The sequence below is a fragment of the Octopus bimaculoides genome, chromosome 10, assembly GCF_046866305.1.
Source record: "Octopus bimaculoides isolate indiv1 chromosome 10, ASM4686630v1, whole genome shotgun sequence".
NCBI lineage: Eukaryota > Metazoa > Mollusca > Cephalopoda > Octopoda > Octopodidae > Octopus > Octopus bimaculoides.
The window spans coordinates 87,309,199-87,331,491 of NC_142937.1; the positions used below are offsets into that span (position 1 = coordinate 87,309,199).

Consider the following 22,293-nt stretch of genomic DNA (forward strand, 5'->3'; position numbering starts at 1 on the left):
ATAGACAGTAGCTGGCTTAATGAAATAAGAGCTTTATTTGCTTACCCTTAATGTTATCTTAAACGAAATGAAAGACATGTACACAGACATGCAGGAAGTAAATAGACACCTTTAATTTTCAAAATTTTTTATTTGATATTAATTGGTTGAAGGAGAAGTTTTCTTCTAGCTGCTCGTCCATAATACCCAAGCTTATGCAGATATGTAACACACATTCTTGGACTAACTTCTGGCTGTTTTGCAATGTTAGAAGCCTTCGAACAGGGTTTGTTTTCCACAATTCTCTTCAAACAGCAAAGCTTCCTTTCTGAGGGCTCAGGTCAGCTGGGACGAGAATCTGTTGACTCTTTTCCTTGGGTTTTGAATTGCACTATAATCCTATTAACAGTAGCAAAACGAATTAAAAGATTTTTGGCAATTTTTTGCTGGTTAAGGCCAGCCTCAGATTACCCAACAATACCCTCCAGTTTTCATCAGGTGTCTTTGGGAAATTTCAAACCTGGGTTCTCATTCCTAAGTTATTTTTCGATGTTGCTGTTGTTGTTGTTGTTATTATTATTATTATTATTATTATTATTATTATTATTGTGTGTGAGCATCTTAACCTTCTTAGAATCAGCACAATCTATACCACCACCATACCACCACCACCACCACCATTCCCTCACCACCTCTTCACTACTGCCATTTCTTCACCACTCTTCCCATCCTTAAATTTAAGAGGTCTTGTTAGTTGGCAAGAAGGAAGTGTCATCCATTGGCATTGCAGCTGATATTATTAAAAGTTGCCCCCGCATATAATCACTTCGTTCTTCAACGATAATCAAAAGATCCTGTTTTTCTGGCAGAAATGGAAATACGTGTTGCTGTTATTATGTCCTAGGTCAACCCTCAATAAAGAAGGCAGACATGGTCAAAGCCCTTCCAGCCATGACTATCATGTCTTTTTTTCTTCCAGATATTACTATATCTAAAACTACATTATCCAAAGCTTTCAATTAGTTTTTTAAAATTTTGTTGTTGTTCTTGTAAATGGTTTTGCAACCATGTAGTTTCAGTTTCCATACTGCTACACAGCACCTTGGCCAACTATCAATTAAATTGTCCTCTGAACTCCACAACACAAGAATTAAACAATTACTTTACTGTTTACAAGAGATCCTGTATACTTGTTACAGTCGGCCACACCAAGGAAACCGCTGGATTTCGACAAATAAGAGCAGTTTTTAGTTTGTATCCTGTTGCAAACATTTCACTTAGCCTCAGATAAAGATCCTTAATCCACTTCAAATCAGACGTAACATGGGCGTATAATGAGAGACCGGGCTTTCACAATGGAGAGGTTCTTCAGGCTCTTCAAACCCACTCTGGTTTAAGATGCCGATTTCATATACCAAATCTGAGATTTGGATTCACAATAGTTCAGTTCCACTTCGCCACAAACTTAACTCTATCTGCTAAATCTGTTTTCATTTATCTTAACTGTTTGACATTCATTTGTCCCTGTTTGCCTCTCAGTTTGTGTGTAGGGTGGTGGTGGTGGTGGTGGCGGTGGCGGCGGTGGTGGTGGTGGTGGTGGCAGCAGTGGTGGTGGCGGTGGTGGTAGCTCATATGTTACAGCTGGATGGTGCCATTCATTCTGTTGTTTAACCATGAAGTAGGAGTGGGTGGAGTCCGTTTCAGTCCAGCAAACTGGAGCAAGGAAAGCTAACGTGGCTTGCTGAGAGTTTCCACTACACAAATGGCTGTAGTAAGATTTCAAACTTCACATCCTATTATCAGTAACCTTCATAACTACTGTACCACATTCATAGCTATTGTACCTCAGCATACAATATAATAATGTACTTCATATCTGATGGCATATAAGATGCACTTTCCTCCCCCAAGAATATCTCAAGAAATTCACCCTGGCACCAATAAGCAAAGTTGGACCTCCCATAAGATTTAATGTACTAAAAACTTTTGTTCTTGAATATGTGCTGCAGAAATTGGTGTGCATCTAATATGCCCTCTGTGTCTTTTATGCCATCAAATATGGTATCTGATACAAGGTGACATTTGTCGCCATTGCCTAAACTAAATTCATAACACTATATAATGTGATTTTTGTTCTTAAGTAGCAACTGTTATTTCCTGTTTGCTTACCCCTAGAAAGTATGAAAAATGGGTATTGTTACTTTCAAATTTTGCGTTTGTTACATTTACTCAAACCCCAAAGAATCCCTCTCAACACATGGCTATGATGCTTCCCCATTACTCCTGCTCATGATCAGAGATTTATATATTGTCAAGGGACATGTTCAAGTGGTTACGGTCGACCAAATGACAAGCAAATCTGTGGTATTGAACAGAATATTTGCTATAACAATATTTCTGCTTCAGCAATTCAGCACTGAATCTGTCTGAAATGTAATGGAAAATGAGTCAGTTTCAAAACATTGATGTGCAGGTCACAAAAGCAAAGTTTAAAGGGAATAGTAGTCATTTCCTTAGACTTTTAAACAGAAACAAAAAGGAAATAACACTTACTGACCCAAGACAAAAGAAGAAAGAAAAGAAAAAGAAAATTTGTTGCACAGTATGATTTAATATGCTATATATGGTAATCTCTGCATTTTTTTTTTTCATGTGCTTAACTCATAATATTTTTACATATTTCCATTTGCAGGTGAACACTAATGGAATAATATCATTCACTTATAAAGAAAGTTCATACACTCCTGTAGACTTTCCCCGGAATAATTCCTTCCCAGTGATTGCTCCATTTTGGGCAGATATTGACATTGAAAGTGTCGGTGGCACTGTCTACTACTTGGAATCTAGTGACGAAAATTTGTTGGCTTTAGCCTCTGCAGAAGTTCGTAAATATTTTCCCTATCGTAGGAATTACAATGCAAAGTGGATATTCATTGCAACATGGTACAATGTCGGATATTACCAGGCTAGAGATCTTAAGAAAAATTTGGTAAGGAAAGAACAATCTGCATATTGTTGATTTTTTTTTTCTTTTTCTTCTTTTCCCTTTATCAATAAATTTACCATTTATCACCATTCTTTCAATGCTGATGAAAAAAAAAATAATTGAGGCATTGTATTTATTATGAGTCTAAGATGTTGGATTATTGATTTATTATTATTATTATCAAATCTTGCTAAAGCTCTAGAATGTGAACAAACATTCTTATTTTATATTTAAATGTTTTTTGGGTTTTTTTTTTTTTTAGTGGGGGGGAGATGGATAAGAAAGCTTATCATCCAACTGTAAAAATATTTCCTTCTCTGTGCTCATTCAGTCTGCTAGAAATAACAGTCAAATTACACTCTACCATCATAGAAGAGGCAGTATGTATTGGCTTATGTAGTCCTTTATATGTTATGCCTGAGAAAAAAGGTAGGTGTGTGAGGCCAGATCCGGCCAGTTTGAACATAGAACAGGTAGAATATTTTGGCCGGATACAACCAGTTTATACACTAAAGGGTTAAAGTGCAAACAGTACAAAGCACCCAGTACCACCCCCACCAAGTGTTCTCTTGTGAGCTTAAGACCAAGAAAAACCCATGAAAGACGAAATAGCAGCCCATGGTGCTGCCCCCTCTCTACTGCTTAGTCAGGGAGGGAGACTGGTACTTATTATTTTTCTACTTTTTCTCTCGGGCTTCCAAGACTCGGTAGGGGTAAGAAGGCGAAGAGCTGGGAAAGAATATCTTCCGATCTGCCAATCTGAACTGGTCCTTTATTTTAAGAACCCCGCTGAAAGAATGAAGGACAAAGTTGACCTCAGGAGGATTTGAGCTGTGTGCAGAGAGCTGGAACGGATCCAACAAAGCATTTCGTTTTATGCTTTCATGATTCTACCAATTTATTGCAAATATGTATACACACACACACGCACAATTATATATGCATGCATGCCCATATTTATATATTAAAAAACTCATTCACCCAGCGCATACTCCAACATACATCCTGTAGTTACTGTGTATTTGTGTGTTATACTTGTACACATAGACACACATCCACTCAAGCATATATACATACACACGAACATCCTGTAGTTAGTGTATGTTTTACTTACACCCTCACATATATCTACACAGTATATATGTGTCTGCATATACATACAGTATCTCTGTGTATATACATACATGCACATGCACACGCTCATATATATTTACACACACTTCATGTACACTACTTCCTGTAGTGTATTTGTGTGCGTTAGATTCCAGATGGGCGTTAACTTCTCTTATTGAGAATCAGTTATGCAGTAACTATTATGTCATCTCTTAGTTGCTACCTTATCATTGGTGAATGTCTTAAGTGCTTCTAGATTTCAACTAATTTATAACATAATTAGTTTGGTTCTATTCTCTGTATGTGTGTGTGGTGGGGGATAAGGGCTTTGTATGTAATAGTGTTGGTGTATTTTATTATTGGTTTGTTTTTCTTTTTCCTTTGGAAGTGGGGCTAAAAATATTTGAGAAAAAAACCCAACCTGGTGGCCATTGGTTGTCTTTCATGCATTGAACTGAAGGAAGTCTATGCCAAAAGAATTTTAACTGATTTGGCACCAATCTATCTGAGACCACCATCACTGGGTTGTTGTTGGTTTTGAACTTCATATTTTAAAAATTATTGAGATTTACCATTAACAGACTATGGAACCTGGTGCAGCCTCTGGCCTTGCCAGTTTCTGTCAAGCCATGTAGCTCATGCCGGCATGGAAAACGAACATTGAATGTTGATGATGATGATTAAGGTACAGGTGTGACTGCATGGGAAGAAGCTTACTTCTGGGTTCTGTCCCACTGCGTGACACCTTTTGGGCCCAAGTGTCTTCTATTATAGCTTCAGGCTGACCACAGCCTTGTGAGTGAATTTGGTAGATGGAAACTGAAAGAAGCCTGTTGTGTATGTGTGTGTCTTTGTGCTTATGTCTGTCCGCCATCGCTGTTTGACAGTCGGTGTTGGTATGTTTATGTCTCCATAAAATAAGCACTTTTTATGCTTATTTTATGTTAATTTATGTTCCTCTAAATTTCATTTGTATTAAACTATTTGCTATGCTCTTGTAATACAAATAATACAAGTATCCACAATATTTTTTCTTTCTTTTCTTATATTAATATATATATATATATATATAAAAATGGAACAAAAACGCAATAGAGGGCATTAAAGCGTTCGGACAGATAGACGGTACAAAGGCAGACAAGAGAAACAACAATTAGAAGGACAGGCAAAAAAAGACGAGTCGTTCTTGGCTTTCTTTCATCAGTCAAGTACCAGAAGTCACGACCATTTTGGACAGTTACACTTGAGATGGTTTGATCTGGTTGTCCACAAAAAAGTCTAAGCTAAGAGCATTAGACCCCTTTGTAAGAAAGTTAGCGACTGTGTACAGCAACAAAGACGGAAAAAAACGGACAAACAAAAAAAAATGGAGAACATGGTACACAATTGTGAATACAACATGAAATAACAACAGGCATCATTCTATTATATATATGCACACACACACACACACAAGGGGGTGTTGAAAAGTTCCTGGCTTTAAGAGTATCTTGAAAGATCTGGATGGAGGCCCAGCCTTCCAAGTACTTTTTCAGGGCTTAGAAAAACTGAAGGACCGTTGCAATAAATGTGTGAATCTGAGAGGGGAATATGTTGAATAAAATTACGATTAACTGATCCTCCTGTATTTTTTTTTTACTCAAAGCCAGCAACTTTTCTGTACGCCCTCTCATATATTACCAATAGCAACAGATTTCTTGTATGTTTTATTTTTTCTTCTGCTATCAGTCAGCGAAAAGGATGACTTTTTGTGTTTGGTGATTCTGAATGAAAGGAGTAATGCACGTGGCCTTTGCAGGTCCTTCATGACTGGTATTGTTAACGTTCTGTTTCAACTGTTCCAAGTTGAATCTGTGAGACATATGCAGGCAGGAAATACTACTGGGATAATGCTCCGAGTGGAGTAAGAACAGGACCATTTTAACTCTGAACAGAAGTAATTATATAGTAACAGTAGAAAAAAGCCAAGAGAGAGAGACTTCACAGCTGTGAGTTAGAGGCTGGAGTATCTGTGAGTGGCTTTTCTCTGGTTGCATTCCAGAATATCAACATGTGTAGTAGCAGCAACAGTACCGTTTCCAATGTGGGCCTCACTTGAACTTATTAGATCGTCCCAAATTGTTAAGTATTTTCTACTTAACATGGGAGTTTCACACGGGAATATACAGGAGGTTTCTCTGTTGCTTTTCCTTCATGGTTTTGTTTTTCTTTGTTTTACAAGACTCCATTTTGTTTGACCAGGTAGAAATAAGTTTTCCACTCATGCCCAAAGCACTTAGAAGGTACAAACTTGAATAAATATTTGCTGAGTTTTTCTCCAACACGCTAACAGTTCTGCCAATTTGCCATTTTGAATTATAGTGCAGTATTCAGAATAAAGTTGTCATAATGTTTATAAACAGCAATTTTAACAAACTTTGGATTATGAACAAGAACGGAGGAGTCTTGAGTATCAGTTTATAGTGGTGAGTTCCATTTTCTCGTTTTATGACCTGGACTTCTTCCAGTTTCTGTCTACCAAATCCACTCACAAGGCTTTGGTTGGCCTGAGGCTATAGTAGAAGACACTTGCCCAAGGTGCCGCGCAGTGGGAATGAACCCGGAACCATGTCATTGGTAAGCAAGCTACTTAACACGCAGCAACTCCTGCGCCTATATGTATATTTCTGTGCGTAAGTGGTTAAGAAGTTTGGTTCTCAGTCATAAGGTCTCAGGTTCAATCTCATTGCTAGGTACCGTTGGAAAGTGTCTTATACTATTTATAGCTCAGAATCAGTACAAGTCTTGTGAGTGAAATTCGTTTGATGAATTGTGGGAAAGGCTGTTGATGTACCGTTATCCAAAGACCAGTCCTTGTCATGCAGTGCCCTGAGAATTACCATTTAAGTAAGATGAACAAATGATACACTCAAACGTTGAAGTACTACAGGAAAAGCCATGTGTGTGGAATGGGGGGAGGGAGGAGTACATTTAGGGAACAATTTTGTATATGAGTTGTTGTTAGTGAAGGCAATGTGTCATTATAGTTCTATGCCATCTGGTGGTGAGCTGGCAGAATAGTTAGCATGCCGGGCGAAATGCTTAGCAGTATTTCATCTGCCTTTATGTTCTGAGTTCAAATTCCGCCAAGGTTGACTTAGTCTTTCATCTTATCAGGGTCAATAAATTAAGTACCAGTTGTATACTGGGGTCGATGTAATTGACTATCCCCCCTTCCCCGAATTTCAGGCCTTGTGCCTATATTAGAAAAGATTATAGTTGTTTGTGAGCATGCTAAATAGCCTAATTGTTTGTGGGGTCAATGTGGAGCCTTCTTTTGTCAGTGAGTTGTTTTAGTGACCTGGTTTGTGCAATAAATGACTGATTTTTTTTTTTTTTTTTCCATTGTGAGTTTATTGTGTGACATAGTTGGGATCTTTTTTAAAACGGGGGCCACATTTTTCATTAACGAAACACTTTGAAACTTGGAACACTGGTAGAATGTGTCATATAAAACATCTTTTTCTCTTAGTCTTCTTAAAAAAAAAAGAAATCCATAAGTTATTCCATGTTAAAGTTGTCGTATTTCTGTAATTTCAACCAATCACTGACGTCCATTCAGCCGATATACATTAAGTGCTGACTACATAAACAAACGATTCTGAAACAATTAACCCTAACCCTAACCCTAGGGTTAGGGTTAAAGCAAATTTAAAATGAAAAAAGCAAATAAAACGAAGGTATGGAGATTAAATACGCTTTACATCGCTTAATGAGCCAAAGGAGTAAATGTAAACAACTGAATACTTGTCAGTGATTGGTTGAAATTATCGAAATAAGACAATTTTTTACATGAAATAAATTCGAATATAAAAATATTTTTCTGTTCTATAACACAAAATAGATAAGTATACGAAGTTTGAAAGTCTTTCCGTACCAAAAACACTACGTAAAACATTAATGAAAAATGTGGCCCCCGTTTTAAAATAGATCCCATAGTTGTTTGTTAGTGATGGCAGTGTGACCTAGTGAGACAGTCCTGTTGTTTCTTGGTGCAGTTGTGACCTAGTTGCTTTGCTGATGAGAACACTATGCAACCAGTTTCCTTGTCCACAACAAGGTCCAGTCCTTATTGTAGTATGGTGGCTTGCATGCTTCAACGACTGAGAGCTGGTCCAGCAGAGTGCAATTTTCTGGTAGGGGTCAAGTGAAAGGATAACAACCAGATTAATAGGGAACGACTCTTCTACCTAGAAAAAACAATGCTACCAGAGTGCCAATGACATTTCAAAACTAACAAGACTTGGGAGAGGAAGACCTTACTGCCCAGCAGAGAAAAGTTGCCAATGACCTATGCTCCTTAAGGAACGAAGGGTTTAGGTATTTCCTGGTACCTGTAATATATGACCTATTTGGTAATGATTGTGTGACCAAGGTATTGAGTGGTGTGACACATTTTCTAGCACCAGTAATATGTTACCTGTCCTTGGTTATATGATGGGGTGGTGTGAACTGTTTCTTTTAGTTCCATTAATATATAACCTAGATGTTGTTAGTTTTATTAGTATATGACCTAGTTGTTTGTTAATGAAAGTTTGTGTGACCTAATTATTTGCTAGTGAAAACTGTTAATGAGATTAATGAAACCTAGTTGTTAAAGAGCAGTGTTTTACCTGGTTGTTCCAGGTATTTAGAAATAGTTTATGTGAGCTAATCATTTACTAGTTTGGGTACTGAGTAAGCTTAACCCTTTCGTTACCAACCCAGCTGAAACCACCTCTGACTCTGAGTACAAATGTCTTGTTTTCATAAATTTTGAATTAACATCTTCCACCAAACCTTAGTCACAATTTATGTTCCTAACACTAGCTGAACGATAACTAAGTAATTTTGCTAAATTTTTTGTTATATTTAAAGTAATTGAAAGAAGCACTCAAAATAAATACAGCAACGAAAGGGTTTAATTGTTAGAGAGGATAATGTATAACCTGGGAGTGTTATGATAAAGGCAGCATGGGACCTGATTGCTGAAAATGAGACCCTTCTAGTGTAACCTGGTTATTTGATAGTGATATAAGTTTGTGATTGAGTTGTTTGTTTGTCACTGTTATTGTCTGTTCTTTACTTTGCTCTGATGAGTAGATCTGTCATGGCAGAGTCTCAAACTTCTTTTGTCTTTAACCTTCGTTGTCATTCAGATTATTTTGTCAAATGTAATACTTATTTATTCACGTTGCTTTGAATTAACCATGCATTATCTTGTAGCTTTGCAATATCGATGATGTGATTGTTTATTCTGAGAACAATATTGTAGGGTAGGTGTGAAAGGCTGGATATAGCCAGTTTGAACATAAAATGGGTAGAATATTTTGGCTATATATATCCAGTTTAAATGCTACAGGGTTAAACATATTTTATCTAGGATTACAATTAAATGCACAAGTCTCTGATATCCAAGTGGCTAAAATATATCAGCAGAAGGGCACACAGGAGTTATGATCTGGATGCAGCCTGGCCCCATTAGAGTGTCAGAAGTTAAGGGCTGAATCACTTGACCGAGTGAGGTTTCTTCTCTAAAGTCCTTCTGGTGGTCAGCTCTCTTGAGAGTTTCTTATCATTGTTCATTAATCACTTGTTACTTAGCCTCTAACTAATCAAACAAGATGTAACTTAGATAGCGTCTGGCCAGCTGGGTCTGCCTTGTAAGTGCATCTGTATGAGGAACTTTCATAAACCCAAGTAGATCCTCTGGATTGAGTAACAGAGGCACCATATCTGTGTATCACATCCCCTTTTTTTCTCCCATTTCAAGTGGAGAAAAGCTGAAAGCAGACAACAATTGGGGAATGTGTGTGTGTGTGTGTGTATATGTGTATATATTTACTATTTTTACTGTGCCAGCCTATCTAATCGCAAGTGTGATAAGCTAATGTATTGTTGATTAATTAACCTTGTTTTGTAGCTTTACATATTCACACACACACACACACACACACACACTCTCTCTCTCTCTCTCTCTCATTTTCTGTTTTCTGTAACATCCTTCACATTGACTTGAGGAACTCATATCAGTGGATTCAAGTCACAAGTTCAAATCGTCATCATCAACTACATTTAACGTCTATTGTCCATGCTGGCATGGGTTGGTTGGTTTAACAGGACCTGGTGACCAGCAGGGTAGCATTGTGCTCCAGTGTCAGCTTTGGCCTGGTTTCTAGGGTTGGATTCCCTTCATAAAACCACTGGCACTTGTGAGACCATCAAATAACTTGCTATCTTACTTTCAACATATATCATCTGTTGTAGACTTCACAGGTCCTATTGTTGTAACTCATCGCTTAGCACACATACAGTAAAGAAAATCACCAAATTATTATTATTACTATTATTATTATTGTTATTATGAGATTGATGAATAAGCTGAATCGTTTGAGAATCAAACAAAATGCCCTGTGGTATTTGTTCCAACTCTTTTATACATTCAAGTCCCTTCATGACAGACTTTGTTTCCTTTCCAATCTTTCCAATGTCGGTAAAATAAAATTCTCATCAAAGAGAGTTGTTGGTGCTGTTGTAGCGTTAGTGTCAGACATTAAAGCTGCTGTAAGGATATGTTGTTGTTTGTTTGTTTATATATATATATATATATATATATATATATATAATTGTAGTAGTGGTAGTGTTGGTGTTGTGATGATGTCAGTTGCTGCTCTCTACAACAACAGCAACAACAACAACTGCTATGACTTCTGCTTTAGTTCATCTTCTATATTTAGTATCTGTTGTTTTATCTCTTCAGCTGCACAACATTCCAGCTAACAGTTACATACATACATATATAAATAAATATATATATATATGTATTTATTTATATATAGCCACCACTGCTATCGCTACTACTAGTAGCAGCAGTGGTAATATACAGAGGGGCTCTGCCCCACTATCGCGGAATTTCCCAGCATCCTTAAAGATATACTATATTTAGATGAAGGAAGGCTGATAGTGTGGGGTGGTAGAGTCCCTCTCCTCCTTTACCAGTTTGTAGTAAATATAGTTGGGGCTTGGTGTAGCAAGATGGAGGTTGAAGTTATATGATGCGTGTAGTTGTTAGCATTTGTGGGTAAGACTTGGAGTTATGTCATTGTATAGTTTGTGTGTGTGGTAAAGTTTGTATATGTGTTGTGTAGCTAAGAGGGAGTGAGACAGTCTATAAAGAGAAACTGGAATATCGTCAGAGAAAACCTCAAATGTTAGCCCCAGAGGATTTTTTTGAAGTACATGAGTACAACCCTATCAGACCAAGCAATTTTAATAAAAAAAAAAAATGAAAAAATATTTCTAAATTCATCATTGTTGTTGAACAAATAGGTGAATAAAGTACTCAATACATGGAGTAGAGTACATATATTCATTCAAAGCAGATTAATTATTTCATTACTGCTACTATGGAGTTTTCCCCGTTAATGCATTCATCTGAAGTTTATACCAAGCTGTCTGTCTGTCTGTCATTGGATCAACCAGTCTGTCTTATATATGCCATGCTGTTGGACCTTCATCTCCTGGTGGAGGCATAAGAGTGCCATTACAACATACTACATATCCTGGGCATGTTTAGATTTGATGCGGTCCATTCCTCTCTGAGTTTGAAGAACACTGCTCATTTATTCTAGAGAGAGAGAGAGACTGACAGAAAGAAATAAAGAGAAGAATTGAATTCAGATGGGTCTGATTCTCTTTATCAAACCCCAAAAAGATGAATCCATCACAAAGTGCAGTCTTAGCTGTGGCATGATGGCTTGTGTTTCTCAGTGACCTTGAGAGCTATTCCAGTGGAGCACAAGCTTCTGACAGGACTTCCCTTTACTAGACAGGTCGAAGGGTAGAGGCCAGACTAACATGGACCACCCCTAGCTGGAAAAAAGCAAAGTCAGAGAAGTATCGACAATTCAAAGCCAACAAGACAATGGAATGCCACCCCTCAGAGAAATGTATAATGTGGTGCTACAAAATCCTAAAAGAACCAACATCTTGTGTAATAGGTGAGGCCCTGACCTGTGACCCACAAAGGAAGCAAAAGAGAGGAAGGATATTGAGGCAGAGTTGCAAAAGCAGGGATCCAGCTAGATAGAAGCAGAAAAGACAGGTCCAGAGTCGAGGGTAGTGAAGAAAGCCATTAATGGTCTTATACTCCATAGGGAGTGAAAGGTTTTAAGTAGTTATAAGGGGTGACATTGTTGTATTTCCCCTGTCAACAAATAATCTGCTTTGCACCTCATGACTGTGTGCCCAGTACTCTAACTACTGAGTCGTGTGAAGATGCCTGGCTCAGTGGTTAGAGCATGAAGTTGAGCCCTGCAAAAGCCATTTAAGAGGTGTGAGATGAGGATTGAACTTACTAGCTTTTTCTCTTTGCTGTTGTTTAACAATCCATTGTCACTGTGTATATTTATATTTACTCAAGATACGCTGTATTGGTTCTGTAATAATAATTGGAAGCTAGGAGTGTTAACTGCTTTGTTAAGTGATCCACAGTAAACAATGACAGCAGTTAAATGCAAACGCATGGTTGTGTGGTGAGTGAGTAGTCCACAGTAGTCCATCGACTCAAATCTCAAAGTAGTTGGTGTTTTATAAGCAGTACCCCCACCGGTATTGAACCAGGAGCGCATACAAGGTGTGACTCTCACTAACCAATTACGCTTAGGGGGTGGGGCGGGTGAGTGTTGTGTTTGGAAGTGCCTTTTGTGCTGTGTGACTGTACTTTTCTATACTATGCATATTGTGTGTGGATGTGCCTTTTGTAATTGTGTGATTGTGTGTGTATGTGTGTGTGTGTGTGAGAGAGAGAGAGAGAAAGAAAAATGTGGGCAGAGTTGACAGGATTTTGGAAACAGAGTTGAGATTGTGTATGTGGTAATGGGTGAAAGAGCAATATTTAGAGAGAGAGAGAGGTGGATAGACAAACAACCATAAAGAAAAACAAGCCACAAAATGAACAATTCTGAATTTATCCTAGAGTTGTATGGGTAGACGATTTTCTCCCCCCCCCCCTCTCTCTCATACACATGCCTGGGAGTATACATGCAATTTTTAGTAACTGCTTCATAATTGCATACACACTCGAGATGTTGAACATGAAGAAACATGGGACAAAAAGTTTTCTATCTTCTCAATCAATTAATATTAAAAGCACTCCAAAAGATCCAAGCCAACGAAGGAGGCCTCTACATGGTTGCTTGACATACTAGAAGTAGCAACCAAATTCCCTCTAATCACATCCTGTCTTAAATAAGGAGAAATATATTGAGCAATGTTGTACCAGAAACACTAATAAGATGATATAAAGAGGGATTTTCAGCTACTTTTTCCTTTTTACAAGCAACTTCATTGAGGGTCCCTTGTCGCCTTAGTTGAACATATGAAGGTTGTATTTTCAATTCTTGCAACCATAACATCATTCGTTGGCAAAGGGAAGAAATGTAGTTCACTTCATACAAGTGTGTTTCTCGTCGTTATTATTTAGCCTTAGGTCTGTCTCGATATATATATATATAAAGTTAACAGAAAATGGAGAAATACTGATCAACAACAATTGACTTACATCAATAATTATTTTTTAATTCAATACAATAGACTGCATCCCATCTAACAGATGTTTCTGCTTCCAATGTTGTATGGTATTGCCATTGATATGCTAAAAAATACAGTCAATATGTATTGAATTAAAAAATAATAATTGATACAAGTCAATTGTTGTTGATGAATATTTCTCCATTTTCTGATTACTTTAAATTTGATTCCTGATAAACTCATGTTTATCATTGTCATTACCTGTAATCTTTGAGCATAATATGCTTATGTCCAGGATTAACATAGGTAATTATACTGGTACCAGTGGTATAATGGATACTTTTATCCCTTAGACGGGTATTTCAACCTCTAACTCTACTAACATATGTATCTATATATATATATATATATATATATATATATATATATATATATATATAGCCCTTATAGACAATCTAGATTATCTTACAGACGATCTAGATTATTTTGAGGATAACGCAGTGCTCTAGGTTGTTAAAAATGTTTCTAAAACTAACTCCCTATATATATATATATATATATATATATATATATATATATATATATAAGAGAGAGCTTTAGAGTCTGACGAGCTGTTCATGGGGCTAAGTTCTTCATGGATGTTAAACCATTGGTCACAATGACTAGGCTTAACTACTTATAAATACATTACTGCTCTGTTTTAGAGTGTGCTTTTTCCCTGATATATGAAACATTGACCACGCACACACACACACACACACACACACACACTGGTATTGATATATTATGTGTGTTTTCTGCTTGTTTGGACTAAGTAGGAGGAATAGTGTTGTGATGTTCTAGGATGCCATAGCTATATGTATGGGTATTTACCTTGACTGAATGGGTGGGTTTATATTCTGGGATAGTGTAGAAATCTAGTTTTTTTCTTTTCGGGGTGGGTGAGATGGAGTGTTGTAGTTGTCTATGATATGTCCATGTTTTTCTCTAGATTGTCTATAAGGGTTAATGTTTTGAGGATAGTGTTGTAGTGTTCTAGGATGTTAAAAATGTTTCTAAAATTAACTGTCAAGTTTTTTTCTCAAACTCCTCCTAATGGTAATTTAATGGTTTCCTATTTTCATAATGGTATTGATTTTATCTAAAAACAAAAAATTGACCGGGAGGAAATGATGTCATCAAACGCTATCCAATGATCACTGGATACCATTTGTTGACAGCATTTCCTCCTGGTCAGAGTTGAAGGAAAATAAAGCATCTTTTAGATGTAATCGAAATCAATTTGGAAATGGGAAAGCTTTAGAGATTAAATCTGAAAAACAATATATACTAGAAAAATGAGTGGGATGATGTGTTACAGCTGCAGTCTCCGGTTGACTGATAAAAAAAATGTTATGTTGTTTTTTTTTTTGAAATTTTATTTATCAGGTGGTGTTACTAAATTAGTCATGACATGAATGAGTCTTTGTCCTCTAACAAGTTAATGTGTGCAACTGGTTCAAAATATAGTTGAAGACTGTTTAGCAAAAAAGACAGACAACATGCTAAATGTGACAGCTGGAGTTTCACAGTCTCAAATGTGCCTCTCAACAGATTCAGTAGTTATCTCTATATTGTTGAACTGTACAAGTTCAGATATGGACAAAACAAGAATTAGTTAACATTTTAAACAACAAATAGAAGCATGTATTAGAGGTGGAATGAAATGGTGCCGGTCACATCCAAGTTAATCATTAAATAAAATAAGCTTGTGCTTAGGGCACCAAGAAAAGGGAGACCCACAGAGTTTGTCCAATGCCAGATTAACCGTAATTAGTGAATAAAAGAAGAGCTAAAAATATGCAGTTGCCTCATCGAAATCTCAAAGCTACGAGATAATGCATAATAATTCCAGACAATGTGAATAAGTAAACATTATTTGTGACAGAATAATGTGAATGCGAAAGCGTTAAGATGATGGATTGAAGAAATTGTTGGAGTATCAGATGGGTTAACTCTGTTCCAGTTCTTCGTATTCTGATAGCATCGCCTGCAATGACACTGGCGCTAAGCTGTATTGACCTTTGCCTTCCCTTTGGAGAACATTGGTAGCCAGGAGAGAGGAGGCTTGCATGTCTGGACAACAGCATGAAAATTTTGCTGTTTTAGGAGTTCCATTAAAAAAATATCTCAATACCTGCACTTTATAAAGGAACTTTTTGGATGCAGTTCCATAGCCTTCCAAGACATACCTAGGTCCTCAAAGCCTAAGTGAGTGAATTAAGTAGACAGAAACTGAAGAATTGTGGAGGCACAATGGCCCAGTAGTTAGAGCAGCGAACTCGCGGTTTCGATTCCCAAACTGGGCGTTGTGAGTGTTTATTGAGCGAAAACACCTAAAGCTCCACGAGTCTCCGGCAGAGGGGTTGTGGCAAACCCTGCTGTACTCTTTCACCACAAATTTCTCTCACTGTTGAAGGCGGCGAGCTGGCAGAATCGTTAGCACGCCGGGCGAAATGCTTAACGGTATTTCGTCTGCTGTTACGTTCTGAGTTCAAATTCCACCGAGGTCGATTTTGCCTTTCATCCTTTCGGGGTTGATAAATAAGTACCAGTTACGCACTGGGGTCGATCTAATCGACTTAATCCCTTTGTCTGTCCTTGTTTGTCCCCTCTGGGCAATAAAGAAATAAAAAACTGAAAGAAGCCCCTGTGTGTCTGTGTCTCCTTGTCACCTTCCATTTTTCTATACTAAATCTAATGTTCACACATAATGAGGCACAGGGCTTTCCAGTCATACCTATCCATGTGCACATTACACAAACGTGTTTCATATAAACATCTCATCCAAAAATATCCTTCTTTCACACTCACACACACACACACATATACACTTATACATATGCACGTACGCACTGCATGTAAAAAGCACATTTCATATGTCTTCCTCACACAAAACACAAACACAGAAAACTCATTTACTCTTTACCTCACTTGTACTCGCACAGAAACTAATGTTAAATCGTCCTCCTCCTTCTCCTCCTCCTCCTTCTTCATCTTCTTCTTCTTATTATTACTATTATTATTATTATTACTCTGCCAAATTGTCGTCATCATAGTTCTTCTTACTATTATTATCATTATTATTATTATTAGTAGTAGTAGTAGTAGTAGTAGTAGTAGTATTACTCTGCCAAATTGTCGTCATCATTCTTCTTCTTCTTCTCCTTCTTCTCCTTCTTCTTCTTATTCTTCTTCTTACTATTATTATCGTTATTATTGTTATTATTATATCTGCCAATGTTAGATGCTAGCTAGTGACGTAAGAAAACAGAGAGTTTAAAAAGATGGCCCAGACATTTGTGTTCAGCATGCTTTTATCAGAGGCAAACTAAGGTGGACCACACCTTAGCAGCTGGCAGTAGCGTATTATCAGTGATGGAGACGGCTGATGCTGTTGCCAAAGAGAGAGAGAGAGAGATGTGGTGGTGGTGGTGGTGTTATAGTAGTACAGTTTGATGGTTGTTCTTCAGCCCCAGGTTAACTCTGATCGAGCGGCCCTATGATCAAAGACATTCCAACCATGACCAGCCAGTATATTTTTCTTTTTTATGTCTGCATAAGACTGCGTTCTACAATGTCTTTTATTAAGACAATAGAACGATGTTTCGAGAAAATTTGGCTGCTATTTCTAGCACGTCGAGACGCCACATAGAGGCTCCTGGTGGGAATGTATATACAGTGATGACGCTGACGGCAGTCGTGGTGATGCTGCTGGGGATGTCTTTATTGTAGTTGTGATGAGATGTTAAAGATTTGAGTATGATAGTAGTAGTAGTAGTGGCATGATGGGGATGTGTATATATTGGTGGTGGTGGTGGTGGTGGTGGTGGTAGTGGTGGTGGTGGTATCTGTATTGTAATGATAGTGGTAATATCTTTATAGTGATGGTAGCATAGATGTGGTGTGGTGAAGGATGTGATGATAGGAATGGTGTGTGTGTGCATGTGTGTTCTGGAATCTGGCTTGTTGCCATGGTGGTTAAAAGGACCACGCCTTGCTCTACCATCCACCATCCACTTTGTGTGTGTGTGTGTGTGTATGTTTGTGTGAGATATGTTGTATGTATGTCTGTATATGTGCATGTGTCATGTATATAGTGTTTTGTGTGTGTGTGAGAGAGTATATATATATATATATATATATATATATATATATATATATATATATAATACATAAATACATACATACATACATACATACATATATATAATACAGATTTTGTATGTGTTTATGTGTTACATATTTATGTGTGCTTGTATGTATACATGAGTGTGGATATGTTTAGTGTGTGTGTGTGTGTTTGTACATGTGTATATTCTGTGTGTGTGTGTTATGAAGAACTGTAGAATGTTTAGTCCTTGAGTTTGTCCTTGTACCAGCGTACACATACAAAAATTTAATCTCACACACACACACACACACACACAGCCACAGAAGCATGCCTACAACTGGACATTAAGTTGCTTGAGGTAACCACAAAAATTCCTTCACTAACAGAAAATAATCAGTTAAAGCATCTAAACTACTGAGAACAAATTCAAAGCCTGAAGCTCTCTACTTCTGAGAGAGAAAGAAAGAGGGAGAGAGAGAGAGAGGGTCAGGATGGGGGACAGGCAGACAGAAACAGAGAGAGAGAGAGAGAGAGAGAGTCAGGATGGGGGACAGGCAGTCAGAAACAGAGAGAGAGAGCTATATATACCATCATCGACAAGTAGAGTCTTGATAGTAAAGCACCAAATTTTAAAGAACTGGATAATATTGTCAGCTGTTATATTATGATCCGTTTGGCAGAGTCAAGTTAAAGACCTGCATTTAATCTATTCTATCACCTGGTTCAATACCAATACCAACACCGCCGCCACCAACACTTGCTCCTTGAGTGCCTTTAGCAGAGCCCACACAGTCTTATTTATTGCTAGCAATTTGGACCAGGTTTCAGGTCTCTCTAGCCATCACCTGTCATGAACCTTGCAAAAGGTTATAGATACTACATTTCCTCTTCTGTCTAAACCAGCATTTCTCAACCGGGGTTCCGCGAGAAAGAGTGAGATAGGCTAATGCTAATTTCATGATCGTAATATTACTATACATGCACAACATATTATTGGTTATTGTAATATTGTAATATAAGACATCATTCCATCTAACCTATTATGTTATCAAAAAAAATATAACCATTGGGGACATATTTAGTGATGTCTGTAATTTATGGACATCACTCTCAGAGTGGTTGGCATTAGGGAGGGCATCCAGCTGTAGAAACTCTGCCAGATCAGATTGGAGTCTGGTGTAGCCATCTGGTTCGCCAGTCCCCAGTCAAATACTCCAACCCATGCTAGCATGGAAAGCAGATGTTAAACGATGATGATATATATATATATATATACACATACAACAGGCTTCTTTCAGTTTCTGTCTACCAAATCTGCTCACAAGGCTTTGGTCGGCTCGAGGCTATAGCAGAAGACACTTGCCCAAGGTGTCAAGCAGTGGGACCGAACCCAGAACCATGTGGTTGGGAAGCAAGCTACTTACCACACAGCCACTCCTGCACCTATATATATATATATATATATATATATATATATATATATGATATTTACCACGTGAACTAAGATGAAAAATATGGAAAAGATATGGTATACAATTTTTTTTGTGCAGGGGTTCCTTGAGAGATGTGATTTATTTTGAGGGTTACACAAGGGTAAAAAGATTGAGAAACACTGGTCAAAACCAGAGATGTCATCATCATCATTTTATGTCCACTTTTCCTGGATATCAATGTCTTCCTCAACAAACTGGAGTGCCCTTCCCAACACCATCCACTTTGGAGCGCTTGGTGTTAACTCAGTGTATATTTATCATGTCTACCAGAACTGGAGAAATTATTAGGTTCTTAAGAAGATTAAAGTATTCCTTTGGCTCCATATTTCTGCTAACTTGTCAGCCACTGTGTGTGTGTGTGTGTGTGTGTGTGTGTGTGTGTGTGTATTAGATAAAGATGGCTGTGGTTGAAAGTTTGGTAAGTGCTAACACGTGAAACTCTTAGACCTTGAGTCACTCTGTTACTTCTGCTAAATATTAATGAAAATATACATATACTCATATCTTAAGTTCTATTTTTCTTGTTTGCATCAACATACCTACACACACACATATATATATATAGCAATAAGAAAATGGAGGGGAATATGTGGTATTCACAATGTCTGAAAGTTGATGAATACCACATATTCCCTTCCATTTTCTTATTGCTATATATATTAAGGGTAAAATATCCTTTTACCCGCACCCATTTATTGCACTTGGTAAAAACACTAGTGTAATAATAATTGGGTATCCTTCCGGCAGTATATAGGATAGATATTATTCCTTAATGGGTTGGATTCACAACCCCTAACTTTTACGTGTATATATATATATATATATATATATATACGTATATATACAGGATCCTATCACCTTTAAACAGAGTCTGGACAAATTTCTTCAAGGAGTACCAGATAAGCCACCCATACCTGGATACAACTCACTCAACAAGAACTCACTACTTGGATGGACCATAATACCACAAAACTTGACTTAAAAAGGATTTAGATAATCCTATCAGGCGGTGCTGTTAAGTTACACATGGCCTGGACCAGTCTTTCGTCGAAGCATATCTAAGTTTTATCTAACTTTTATACATACATATATATGTACACACACACATACACACACACATATATATATATATATATATATGACTGACTTTTAAGCTGTTACTTTTTATGTTACACATTACACATGCAGATATCAGCAGAAACATACCAATAGACTTATACACACGTATGGTACGTACAATTTCACGCTACACACACACACGCACAGATTTGTATACAGATGCCATACATAGATTCCCTTTACATCTGCACATAGAAAATACATACACACGTGCAGGTATGCACACACCCACTCTCTATTCTCACGCTGATACATCACATATGTATATCGCACACAAATTCCAGGTATACTTGTACATACACACACATTCCATCCATATACACTATGTACACATTCCACCTATCCAAAGCTACATGTATATATGTATATATATATATATATATATATATATATATATATATATACGTACGTCACATAATTCAGACACCATGTTCTATACACCACATTCATCATACAAGCAGATGCACATTGCATACTGCATTCCACCCACAGCTCTACACATACGCACACACACACACACACACACCTTACTTGCACACACTACACTGCACTAGGCTTTCCACACGTCACAAAAATAAAGCCATTAACTTTATTGTAATTCACTTTCATATCCAGGTTATTTATATTTAATCATCACTCCTGTCATCATCATCATCATCGTCGTCATCACCACCACTACCACCATCATTACCACAACCATCATACAGAAACTGAAAGAAGCCCATCGTGTGTATATATATATATATATATATATATATATATATATATATATATGTATGTATGCATGTGTGTGTGTGTGTTTGTGTGTCTGTATTTGTCCCCACACCATCGCTTGACATCCGATGCTGGTGTGTTTACGCCCCCCCCTCCATAACTTAGTGGTTCAGCCAAAGAGACCGATTGAATAAGTACTAGGCTTACAAAGAATGGGTCCTGGGGTCGATTTGCTTGACTAAAGGCCGTGCTCCAGCATGGCCACAGTCAAATTACTGAAACAAGTAAAAGAATAAAGATTATATTCGACCAGAGCTGACCCCGAGGCTAAACAGTGTCACGGCCCACAATATAATAACTCAGGACATAATCTTAGATAATCGACCCCTGGCACTATAACACGCACCACTACACCACTATACCAACTCATATTCCATACCCCAGTTTGCTGTCCTATACTATCCCACAGCACATATTCTTGGTATGATGCGATGACATGACCCACATGGCACCGACACAGTCAATTCTATTGTTGTCAACACAAGACAGGGCAACAAGTGGAAACAACAACAAAACAAACCTCACAACAAAGGAAAACCAGTGAAGCATGCTAACAGCTCTACAGTCCCTTGAAGACAATGGTGTGCACCGCTTAGGAACACGTAGGTGTGCTTAATGGTGCAGTAGATGAGGAACTGTTGTAAACAGGAGAAAATACTACTCTTATTTGTTCTTGATAATAAATAATTAACTTCCATATTTCCATTGTCTTTTCTTTTAAATGGATATAAACTATATATTTATATGTGTGTGTGTGTGTGTGTGTGTGTGTATACATGTGTATATATATGTCTGTTAAAGTCTGTCATACTGGCCATGACGAAGGGAAATAGCCCTGAAACTCGAGTCGCCTTTATATACTTATATTTATATATTTGATCCTTTATATTGAACACTCAATATTTCATCTACATTCAATACTTTATTTCATGGTGCCATCCATTTTTATTGTATTTTATTTTATATTATATATTGTATATTATATTATATATTGTATATTCCATATTCTATACCCACATTAGTTCTGCAGGAATATAAATAAAACATAAAAAACAGACAGTGTTGGAACTCTTTTAAACAAAATAATATATTCCTCTATACACAATCATACAAAAAAAAGCCCTTTT

At 37.3% G+C, this 22,293-nt stretch overlaps 1 protein-coding gene across 2 annotated transcripts in view; it reads left to right on the forward strand.

Annotated features, from left to right (window-relative positions):
• Positions 1 to 2,555: 2,555 nt before the first annotated feature.
• The window catches only part of LOC106883016 (sushi domain-containing protein 2), a 105,754-nt gene continuing 86,016 nt past the window's right edge, over positions 2,556 to 22,293 (forward strand). Inside the window, exon 1 of one of the 2 annotated variants that reach the window (XM_089358978.1) lies at positions 2,556 to 2,968. In XM_089358978.1, coding sequence (XP_089215104.1) covers positions 2,594 to 2,968 — 375 coding nt within the window. In that variant the 5' untranslated portion in view covers positions 2,556 to 2,593. The remainder of the gene's footprint in view (positions 2,969 to 22,293) is intronic. The other variant, XM_089358979.1, reaches the window with a different exon arrangement.